Consider the following 12,101-nt stretch of genomic DNA (forward strand, 5'->3'; position numbering starts at 1 on the left):
ACTAACTTTTTATATATTTTATATATACTATTTTTATATATATAAAAAATATATATTATTTTATATATATATTTAAAAGAGTATATTTTTTATAAAAAAATATATTTTATATAAATAAAATAGACCCCCCCCTTCCTTTTTCTTCGTCACAGCCCCACCCCATCCCACCCCACCTCAATTCCTTCTACTTCTTCATTAGACAGCAGCCCCCATCCCCCCTTCCTCCTCCTCCTTCTTCTTCTTCACATAAAAGCAGCACTTTTTCTATTTCTTTCACCATTACAACAAGTTTTTTCAATGATTTTTTTTCTTCATCAAATGCAAAATTAACTTGAATTAGCTTGAGCAAATCCATCAATGAACTAAATACAATTACATGATCACAAAAACATATCAATACACAAAATCTCAAATCTAAATTCTTTCACATTAACCAAAACCCAAATTTCAAAACTCCTAAATTTTCAATTTCTTACTCAAAAATGTCTACAAAAATGGCATAAACAGTCCGAAATTCGAAAATAACATAGATGATATTTGCATGACATGAAATTCTTGGCCAAGAATCAAACTTGTTCATCAATTTTGAACCCTTTTTGATTGTCGAAAAATAAAATTTTGAATTAATTAGGACTTGATAGGAAGGGAATTACGAAGAAACGGGATGAGGGTATGAAGAAGATGAAGAAATGGAGTGTTGGGGGTGGGGAAGGGGAGTGATGAAGAAGATAAAATGTTTTCTATGAAGACATTTTTCTTTTAATGTTATATATATATATATATAGTATGTATAATAATAATAATAATAAAAAATTGCAATAAAGTGGTCTTTTAAAAAAAAATAAAAAATTCACTCGTTTTTTTTATTTTTGCCACGTCAGTTATAGGGGGGAATTTAATTCATTTGAAAGTTGTTAAGGGGGGTAAATAAATGGAAGTTAAGTTTAAGTATTAAAGTGAGTTATGACGACAAGTTCAGGAAGGAAAAGATGTCTTTTCTTAAACATTAACGATATCAATTATAAAATCGCAAGTACTTTTTCGAGAATTTTAATTCATATCACAAGGTATAAAGTTAAAGCGAAACGTCTCACCACTAACATACGATTTTAAGGACAAAGTGTAACAACAATTTTGACCCTATCATTTAACTTGTATCAAGTTTTAATTATTGTTATTTTTGAATGTATAGCCACTTTAGGATAACACTACATGTACGATATCTCAAGTTAGTTAGCTTCCGACTATTCAATAAAGGAAGTGGGGGTATTTGATATATTTTTAACCTGTGCATTGCATTACATTTCATATAGATTTGGTATCGAATTATGGAGATGATTGTGATATTGATTTGACTTCATATATATAAGGTAGTCTTAACAAACGCTAACTTTAGATGTTGTATCTAAAGGTTGATTTAGTTGAAGTTCAAGTATCTATATAAATAATGTTCAATTATTTTTGCCTCATTTTTTTTTTTTTTGAACTCGAGTCTCAAGCCATATATGGCTAAACATTTAGTGACTTCGTGCCTCTCACCCTACCGAAAAAAATGGCCAAAATTTAGTCATTTAAGCATGTGAATGAATTTCATCATAAATAATTGAAGTTCAATCAGTTTTTACTCGAACTTCAAATTTTTAAATATATATCCAATTCAGCTAGTAACAACGAACAACAACCATATATTTGATATCTTCTTATGTGTGGGGATCGAAAAGCGTAAAATGTATACACATCTTACACTTTCTCATCAAGGTAGAGAGACGATTTTTGGAAAACCGTCAGCTCAATATATACATATCTGGTGTCAGCTTATATGTGGGTTCTAAAAAGTGTAAAGTGTAGCACATCTTACACTATCTCGTTAAGACAAATAAACGAATTTTAAAAAATTATTAGCTAAACAATAAAGGGTTTATGAAGGGTTCTTTTGCTTATTACTCTTTGGATCCCTTGTGCTCTGAAATTTTCCTGTCTATGTTGTCGGAAAAACCCAACTCCCATTCATAAATGCACCCATCATCGTACACTGTCCCACTCTAATTCCAATGACTCGTACAACTTCCCAAACCCGTACCCGTACCCGAACCCGAACCCGCCGTCTTTCATCTTGTTACCGCCACCCATCAGAGCCGGTCACCGGCATCTGCGCCGCATGCCTCCGTGAACGCCTCTCAGGTCTCGACTCCTCCGGTGACCCTGAACTCTCTATTGTAACCCGACCCGAAACAGAACTCGAACCGGAACCTGAACCTGAACCGGGTTTGTTTTCTCCGGATCTTCGCCGTTGTAGGTCTGTTTCGGTTTCTACTGCTAAGTGTGAAGGTTCTACTAGCTGGTCGGAGCCACGTCGGAGATCTTGCGACGATAGGTCGTCGTCGTACCGGAATACTCTTGTAAATCTTTTTGGAGTGGACGATGAGGTCGGTGGATCAAATGTTGAATCGAAGAACCTAGGATTGACGAATTTGTCTGATAATGTTTGTCGGGCAATTGTTGAGCATAAAGACAGTGAAGAAGTTAGGGTTCGAGCTGATGCATTGGTAAGAATTGAGGATGTTGAAGAAGATACTGGAGATGGAGAGCTTAAGACAATGAAAGAGTTCATCGATCTCGAATTCGATACGAAAAATCACAAATCGAAGGATTTTCGTGTGAATTTCAGGGAAGCAGCTTCAGTTTTCAGTAAGAAATTGCAGAAATGGAGGCAAAAGCAAAGGGAAAAGAAGGTTAGCAGCAGAAATAATGAAGGAAATGATAGGTTTTCAGCTGGAAATAGCAAGTTGATAGGGTATACATCGAAGGATAATCAGTCTGAGATTGGGGAATGTGTGATTGGGAGGCGATCTTGTGATATAGAATCTCGATTTTCAGTTGATGGAGGGCGATTGTCCTTGGATTGTCCTTGGATTTCCATTGATGAGCCTAGAGCTTCTTGGGATGGATATATGGTAGCTAGGACTATTCCACGATTAACACCGATGTTATCAGTTGTGGACAATGGGTTTTTAGGGAATGGAAATGGGTTTGATAAGCATCGAGCATCGCTTGATGGGCAAATGCAGGCTATAGTAGAAGATGAGAGTAGTTCTGGTGGATCAGGGCAGTCAAATTCGGATTCGTCATCGTCACAAAGGGGAAGTAGTTTTGATAGGTCGAGTTCCGTTCAGAGTTTTGGCAAGAGGACATCGGATTTGGAGGTGTCAAATTCATCTCCTGCTCACGTCAAGTTGGTTTTTACAGAGAGGGAATTGAAAGATTGGCACTTGAATTCTATCAAAGATGAGCACTTGAATAAGTATGAATCATTTTCCAAGAATGGAACTGTTGCTGATAGTTGTGGCGCCAAGAAGGGGTCGAAGAAGCCTGCCCGGTGGCGTGAGGTGTTTAATCTCTTTGGTAACAAGCACAAGCTCAATAGCAACAAGGTAGAAACCCGAAAAGGTGAAGGAGAAACTGTCAGTTCAGTCACTGATACTAATGTGAAGCAAGGAGACAAGGGTTATGATAATGTAAAAGAGGCTGCTCAATGGAGGCTTACACGCAGCAGCAGCATTGTTGGGGCTAGAAAATCCTGCAGCAGCTCCTACATTCCTGCTAGGAATTCCTGCAGTAGCACTTTCGATCAGCCTAGGAATTCGTGTGACATGAGTGAATTAAATTACAAGAAGAAAGTTGCTGAATGTGCCGCCTCTGCTAACTTTCGCAGGGATGCTTTTGTGCTCGAGAGGAACAAGAGTGTTAAATGCTCTTCAAATGACATTGATAATGGTACGTTGCCATTTTATTTGATGCCACTGAGGACTTCTAGGAGCCGTAAATCCACTGAGAACAAGTTTACAAAGCCCCTTCACGCCACTAGCAATGTTCTGCACTGAATTGAAAGGAAGATACTACATGTAGTTTACCACGTATCTGATTTTGTAAAAAACGATTTATCTTTGTCTCTATCGGCATACCTTGTTATTTGAATATCAAAATCCTTTCTTATAACGCTTAGCTTAAATTTTTACTTTTGTTCCCTTGTTATTATCTTCCCTGAATGGTTCCGACTATGTTTGAAAGTGGGATTAGAAGAGCATCATCTTAGTGGATAGTGTACTTTGGGTCGGGTCTCAAGTATTTGGTCAAGTAAGGCCCTAGGATTAGCTAAGTATCAACTGCCGTGGATGTCGCTAACCTTGATGTAGAAGTGCTGTTCTTTAGCAGGGACAGGTAAGGTAGTACTTGTTGTATCAACTGCTTCTTTTGTTTCTATGTGGTAGCTACTTGGGATTGACCATGTTTAGTGTTTTATGAGTCATCTTCTCGAGTTGCATTATTTAGGAATCCTAGAGAAACTGCTTTCAATTTCCCTGTGGTATCCTCTTTGTATAATGATAAAATTCAGCTCCTGTGGGTTTGCAACACTTCTTGAGTGCTTGTCATGTGTTTACACCCAAATGAGTTTGTTTCGTTGAGTGATATCCCTTCACTCTCCCAGCTGCTGCATCCAAGGCCAAAGTGCTTTTTCCATTTCTGTAAAATTGTTTAAAATTGACAATAATACACTCTACTGGTGTTTCAATGTGCACTGGCAAGCCTTTGGTGAACATGCCCTTGGTCCATACAACAATGTCCATAGTTCCTTGAAGCTTCTCCTTGACTTATCAGTTCCTTGTCTTCTCCGTATCTGTTTGTTGTTGAGAAGTTTAACTACTAGATCTATGATTTGTTGGGTAGAGGTCGGATGTCTTTGTGCTGTTTGTTTGCCTCTTTACGATAATTTCTTGGAGGCAAATCTCTTTTTCATGTATTTTAGAATCAAGAAAGACCAGACCATGAACTAATGCTGCATTTGAGAGTTTTGATTCTCGATAAAAGAACAGTGATCAGGAAAAGTTGTTATGAGGCCAATTTCTTGTGAAAGGCATAAATGCAGCACCTATTTCTGACTTTTAAATGCCCCGGAGAGGCGCAATTTTGTGAAAGAGCTGTAAGCCTGTAACAGAACAATGGAATTGGAGAAGATGTGCTGGAATCCCAAAGTTAATATCAGAACTAAAGGAGGACTTGTGGTTGAAACAACTGCCTTGTCGTTGCCACAATATACATAAGGTGTTCCTTTTCGAGGGATGTTCAACTTCCGTTTACATTTTCTTGAAGTTTTACAAATTTGACAAGACTCGTGAATAATAAAATATGTAGAATGAAGAGTGCAGTTAAAAGTCATGGTTTTGTTGACATAACTTGTGCAAACTGTGATTTTCATTCTTTCGTGTGAATATGCGTAGTGTCAAGGGGTGGAGATGATCTCTTATGACAATGCATAAACAACTACAACATCAAACCCAGTGTATTCCCACCAAGTGGGTCTTGGGAAGGTAAAATGTACGCAGTCCATACCGCTACCTCCGAAGAAGTAGAGAGGTTGTTTCCGATAGACCTCCGGCTCAAGATAAAGAATAACAAACACGTTCGTAATGAAACATGACACAAATTAAATAATTAGAAAGAAATAGTCTCTTTGAACTTTTTATGTGTAGAAAATGAAATCTGGCTACAAATTTCTCAGATAGGGACGGACATAAGTTAAACTAGTGGCCTTGTATGATCTTATTTGTGCAAATCTCCCTGTCAATAAGAGAAGTCACGTGTCCAATGTAATGAAATGGGGGTTACAAGAAATAAATGCCAGTGGTTTTGAAATGCATTTCAACGAAAAAGAATCTATTTGTGGAGTTTAACTTTAATTTTGCTATACCTTCAACCCAAATTGAATCTCGGCGTAAAAGCAAAAAGTTGTCTTATGACAATTCCCCTTTTACCAACTTTATTCTTAACTTGTAAATTCAAATTAAAGACGATTTCAAATAGAAGCCGCAAAGTGTACATGTAACTAGCCAACAGACTACTGTTTGAGCTATTCAAAGAGAAGTGTTAGCCAGTGCTTTAGATATTCGCAATGCAAGAGTATAAAAAAAAAAAGGACAGTCCAGTGCACTACACTAAGTTTCCGCTATGCACATGATCCGAAGAAGGGTTGAATGCAAAGATCTATTGTATGTAGCTTAACATAAGCAATTCGAATATATCAAATCAAAAAGAACATGTAACTAGCCAACATACTACTATTTAAGCGATTCAACGAGAATTGTTAGCCAATGCTTTAGATATGTGCAAGACGAATATTAAAAAGAAGAGCAGCCCGGTGCACTAAGCTCCAACTATGCACGGGTTCCAGGGCGACCACAAGGGTCTATTGTATTCAGCCTACCATACACATACGAGTATATCAAAAGAAAATAAAGAAATCATAAATACTCGAACATATCAAAGGGAGATGCAACAGATATTGTATGAAGCTAGATGTAAAAATCCTGTGTTTGCCATATTGTCCCTTTATGAAGGAAACAGATAAGAATCAATATACGGTCAAATCCTACAAATTGTAGGAATCAATGTATTTACCTATAGTTTTGTTGTACTATTCTCTCTGACCTTAATACATTGAATCAATATCCAAAACATGTGAACTTTTCTTGGCTTTACAACCAATGTAAAATATGAATCCCACCCCAAAATTCTCCCAGAACTGGGAGGTAAAATATCCTCTACATATTCCATTGCTATCTCAACTAAAAAAGAATGTGTACTGATACTCTCAGCATCATCGTCGACCAGATAGGTACTTTCTCTTTACAGGTTTAGACCCAGAAGAGTCACCTTTTTGTGCTCGATTCCTTTTCTGAGAACGTTTGGAAGTATTAAACTCCTCTTCATCCTCTTCCTCCTCTTCCCCCTCTTCATCATCAGTGTCAATTATGTGACAATTTGACCTAGTCTGTGAGCTGATACGCTGAGGAACGTGAACATTGAAGTAATAGTTGACGATGCTTTGCCTATTCTTGGAAGGAAGATATGTTAATGCTGGTTTCATGAAGCTTTTACCTTTAGACATCCGATTCATCTGAACGAGGGAGGTGAATATTCTTTGTTCCTTATTGGTCCACAAGTTGGAAACTTCTTCTCCCATCTCATCAAATTTCCAGGCGCTAAAGGCTCTCCCCAGTTCAGACTTCAACTTCATCCTTTCTTCTTTAACATGACTTTTAACACATTCAACAGATCCAGGGGACTCACAACGACAATGTTCATCTCTCCCTTTCCCGATCAACTTCTCGTTAACTTTCTTGTTTGCTAGGTTATTGTTTGCTGGCCACATCGGTGTACCAAGCCATTTTGAAGTATCAGCTTTGTTCTCTTTATACTGGCGTACCATTTGAACCTTCTGAGAGTGGGTCCAATCTGGAATATCAGCCTGAAACCTGGGTCCTACTGGGATAACACATTTGTTGCGATCTTCATAGATGAAATCCAACCATTCTTTTTTCTTCTCACTGGTCAGGGTCGGATCCGGATTTTTTTTTGCATTCTTCATACTTCATGAGAACGCGGAGAAACAAGAGCGAATGAGTTTGTCTTCTAGTGAATATACCACTGTTCCTCAAGCTACAGAGAGTAGTATTTGAACTCAGACTATTCTCCCCGTTGGACAGCAGTACTAGTTCCTTTGGCAGCAACTTATGCAGCCCTTCTGTACATGCCGAAAACGAGAAATTAAACAGAGGAACGGCCAAGTGATAAAATTCTGGGTGTAGTACTTGGACAACAAAATAAATTGCATAACAGTTGAATTAAAGAGAGGAAATGGGCAAGTATGGAAGTTCTAAAGGGAGTATTGGACACAAAGAGAAAGTAGAGTTGCATAATAGTAAAGATAATTTAACAAAGAGCAATAGCACATTTTCTCATCTCGACTCGCCATTCACGAGAACACTATTTCAATCCTCGATGATGAAGCTCTCAAATGAACTCAAACATAGTCGCCAAATAAATATTCTACAAGTTTTCCTTGTTCAAGCAATGAATCAAACAAACAATGAAAGAACACCAATGGCAATAGGCAATAGCAATAAATCAAGCCAAGATCAATTTCTCAACAACAACATAATACCCAGTGTAATTCCACAAGTGGGGTCTGAGGAGGGTAAGTATATGCAAACCTTATCCCTACAAGGTAGAGAGGCTGATCCCGATAAACCCTCGGCTCAAGTAACAACACCACAAAGCAGTTTGAATAAAGAAACAACAGGAGTGAAGAAGCCACAACAAAATGCTAAAGAAAGAATGACACCACATACTAAAATTGGAAGAGTCGCTACCACAAAATAATACGATAATTGAAGCATTAGAAACAAGAATGGAATAACAAGAAACTCCAAGAGTAATACTACGACTAATATGAAAGACTACGCAAGTCAACACACCTCAACTACCTAGCTAACCCTCTACCCTAATCTGTGTCCTCCATAATCTTCTATCTAAGGTCATTTCTCGGTAAAATGGAGCCGCCTCATGTCGTGTCTAATCTTTGGCCTACCTCTGCCTCTCTACAACCATTCATAGTCAACCTCTCACACCTCCGCGTTGGTGCACCCGCACATCTCCTCTTCAAGCTCAATTTCTGAAATGTGCGTGTTTCTCTTGAGAATTAACAATATTCAAGTTTGGTTTCACTTGATTCTTGGCCTTCTCCTAGATTGTTAAGGTGCTCTTAACATACATTTATTAGAACTTCTCAAGTAGGATTACCCAGGAGCTGCTCAAGCATATTCGTGGCCTAATGCGAAATCAAACGGAGGCCCTAAAATTTTAAGATAAAGTAACTTTCTTTAATGAACTCTATTTTCAAAATTATATAATGGATTTTTTTCTAATTATTCTTTTTAAATATTAATATAATCAATGCATTTAATCTTTCTTTAGACATAGTACTCTAGATATATGAACTTCTTCTAATAATTATTTTCTTTTATATACAAAAATTATTTTTTTTATGAATAATATTTACTTTTTTAGAAAAAATCTATATATGTTATTGTAATAAATGAGGCCCTCAAATTTGGGGGCTTAAGGGGGCCGCCTATTTTTTTACAAGGTAGAGCCGCCCCTGGGATTACTCCAATTTGCAATAAATTCTAAATTTCACTACTCAAATTTGTGGATCACTATTCAAGATACATCCTCTAACCAACTTATCAAAAACAACAACAAACCCATTGTATTCCCACATAGTGGGGTCTGGGGAGGGTAAAATGTACGCAGTCCATACCACTACGCCCGAAGACATAGAGAGGATGTTTCCGATAGGCCCCCGACTCAAGACAAAGGACAGTAAACAAAGTCATAATAAAACATGAAACAAGATAGAATAATATAAATAAGACACCCACAAAGTAAAACAATACAATAACAAACCAAAGGCACCCACCACACTCAAACCCTCCTAACTAGAAGCTCCACTCTATGAACATAGCCCTAAAACTACTAGCCCAGCTACACTAAAACTCTCCTAACTACCGACTACGACTCACCAACTCGCACTAGCCTTCTTACCTAATTCGCGTTCTTCATACCTTCTTATATAGGGTTATGTCCTCAGTAAGCTATAACTGCTCCATGTCACGTCTAATCACCTCCTTCCAGTATCTCTTCGGCCTACCTCTACCTCGCCTAAAACCATCCAAAGCTAACTTCTCACACCTACAAACTGGGTCATCCGTGCCCCTCCTCATCAAATGCCCAAACCATCTCAGCCTCACTTCCCATATCTTATCCTCTACCGAAGCCACTCCCACCTTCTCCCAAATAGTCTTATTTCTAACCCTATCTCCCATAGTAAGTTCACACATCCAACACAACATCCTTATTTCCGCCACCTTTTAACTTTCGAACATGAGAGTTCTTGACTGGCCAACACTCTGCTCCATACAGCATGGCCGGACGGAAAAAAATAATGAAAATTTGACTTCCGTTCTACCAAATAGTTGAAGGATTTGAACGACAAACAAAATATGAATATCAAAATGAGTAACTAACTGAAGGAATGTGTAGTATCATATTTTCTCATTTTGTCTCCTTCATTCGCAAAAAGAGAATCTCAATCTTAGGTGATGAAGCTATCAAATAAACTCAAACAAAGGCTTAAGTGTATTTTTTTTCAAACTGTTTTGAATTGCTTTACTTAAAGCAAGGGTCTACTAGAAACAATATTTTTATCTCTACGAGGTGGAGGTAAGGTCTGTATACAGTTCACCCACTCCAGACCCCATTTGTGGGATTAAACTAGGTATATTGTTACTGTTTAAGGGCTCAAGTTACCATAAACTCCAGTATTATAGGAAACCCAACATATCCAACAGCTAGTTCAATCTTTGGATCCCATTCCAACAATAACAACATATTTAGTATAATCCACAAAGTGAGATTTAAGGAGGATAGAGTGTACCCAAACCTTACCTCCACCTTAAAAGGTAGATAGGCTATTTTCAATAGATCCTCGGCTCATGAAAAAAGAGAGTCTAAAGGCAGTCCCAAAAAAAAAAGTAATAGAAGTACAAAAAATAGCAGATGATAACAAAAAACGAAAGATAGCAACAGGATAGTAATTACAACACAATAATATGATAGTCAAAGTACAAGACAATAAATAATAACAAAATCGAAGGACACGAAACTACAGGGGCAATACTATAACTAATAGTAGGGAGGGATGACAAGACCATACACTGATACCTATTAACCTCTACCCTGATCCGTGTCTTTCATAACTTACTATTATGTTATGTCTAATAACCTCTCCCTGATACTTCTTTGGTCTACCTCCACCTCTTCCTAATACTTTTTTGGTCTACCTTTACCTCTCTTGAAACCATCCACAGCCAGCCTCTCACACCTCTACATTAGGGCACTTATGTAAAATGAGATACAAGATAGAGAGAATCAGAAATAATTAAGAACTTAAAGGGAGATAGAAAAAAGAAGAACAATCCATTGTTGAAGTAAATTTGAGACCAACAAATATAAATTTGTAATTTTCTAATTTGAACAAAGAACTACAAGATTAAATTCAAAGGGGAAGAGAATTAAACTCATGAAAAATCTTACCAAAAGATGTTTAAGAAAGATATAATGTAGAGATAAGGGATAAATCCACAAACTCACTAAGAGTATTTAACTTAAAAATATTGTCCACCCAAATAATCTTTCATCCTATTCTATCTATACTTCTAGGGTTAGCTAAAATAGGAAAAGACATAAAAGCCCTTAATTAAATATGATTAAAAAAAAACCCTAAAATATAATGTTAAGTTTTTCTTGTATTTTTCTTGGTTTCCATGCTAATGTTGAAACACCCTAAACTCTGCATGTCAAGTAGAAATCCTTCCATGCAACACCCAAACATCTCTCTTCATATGCCCGAACCATCTTGTTTGTACTACACTGAAGTTACTCCCACCTTATCTTAGACACCCTTATTAACCCTATATCTCCTATTTATATTCACACATCCATCACAATATCCTGCAACTTTCAATTTTTTTTGATAAACATGGTGTTCGGGCCGGCTTGCACGTCCCCTTGACTAATTTCATAGGATACCTGTCACCTTCCACTAGCAACAGGTACCAGAAAACTCTGTCCACAAGGCTAAAACATATGAGAAGAAATCACCTAGTGTTTGTCTCTATTGGTAATTGAACCTGAGACCTCAGGGTGCTCAGCTCGCATCATTGAACCACTAGGCCACACCCTCTAAGCATAGATTTCTTGATTGGCCAACACTCTGCCCCATTCAACACATCTGACCTACCTATCACTCTGTAGAACTTACCTTTAAGTTTTAATAGCATCTTCTTATCACCCAAGACTCCGAATGCAAGCCTCCATTTCATTCAAAAACCATTTCCAATTTTTTTAATCCACACATTCCTCTCTAATATTAAGGTCGTGTGGGTCACAAAAAATGGTGAAATAATGACCTTCAAATTTTCCATTTTTTGAAAAAAAAAAAAGTTTTTCCCAATTCCTTTTTCAATCAACCGTCATTTCACCTTTTTCTTCAAAAATCTGAAGAACCCCTCTTGAGCATTTTCAAAGAAATGAAGATTTTGAACCCTAATTTTCCCAAGTTTTCTCTAAAACCTACAAAGATTCAGACTTCTTAGTGTTATTGAGGTATAGCACAAATTAATTTCAGGCAAAGACAATTGACC

At 37.3% G+C, this 12,101-nt stretch overlaps 2 protein-coding genes across 2 annotated transcripts in view; one reads left to right on the plus strand and one right to left on the minus strand.

Annotated features, from left to right (window-relative positions):
• Nucleotides 1–1,680: 1,680 nt before the first annotated feature.
• On the plus strand, nt 1,681–4,035 carry LOC107875493 (protein OCTOPUS-like). The gene has a single exon (XM_016722232.2). It carries the CDS (start codon nt 2,052–2,054, stop codon nt 3,879–3,881), a length of 1,830 nt encoding a protein of 609 aa, XP_016577718.1. The 5' UTR covers nt 1,681–2,051; the 3' UTR covers nt 3,882–4,035.
• Nucleotides 4,036–6,337: 2,302 nt separating this feature from the next.
• LOC107875492 (AT-rich interactive domain-containing protein 2) overlaps nt 6,338–12,101 on the minus strand; it is a 6,298-nt gene continuing 534 nt past the window's right edge. The window contains exon 3 of the mRNA XM_047414145.1: nt 6,338–7,579. Coding sequence (XP_047270101.1) covers nt 6,653–7,423 — 771 coding nt within the window. The 5' untranslated portion in view covers nt 7,424–7,579 and the 3' untranslated portion in view covers nt 6,338–6,652. The remainder of the gene's footprint in view (nt 7,580–12,101) is intronic.

This window comes from Capsicum annuum, chromosome 6, assembly GCF_002878395.1.
Source record: "Capsicum annuum cultivar UCD-10X-F1 chromosome 6, UCD10Xv1.1, whole genome shotgun sequence".
NCBI classification, from domain to species: Eukaryota; Viridiplantae; Streptophyta; class Magnoliopsida; order Solanales; family Solanaceae; genus Capsicum; species Capsicum annuum.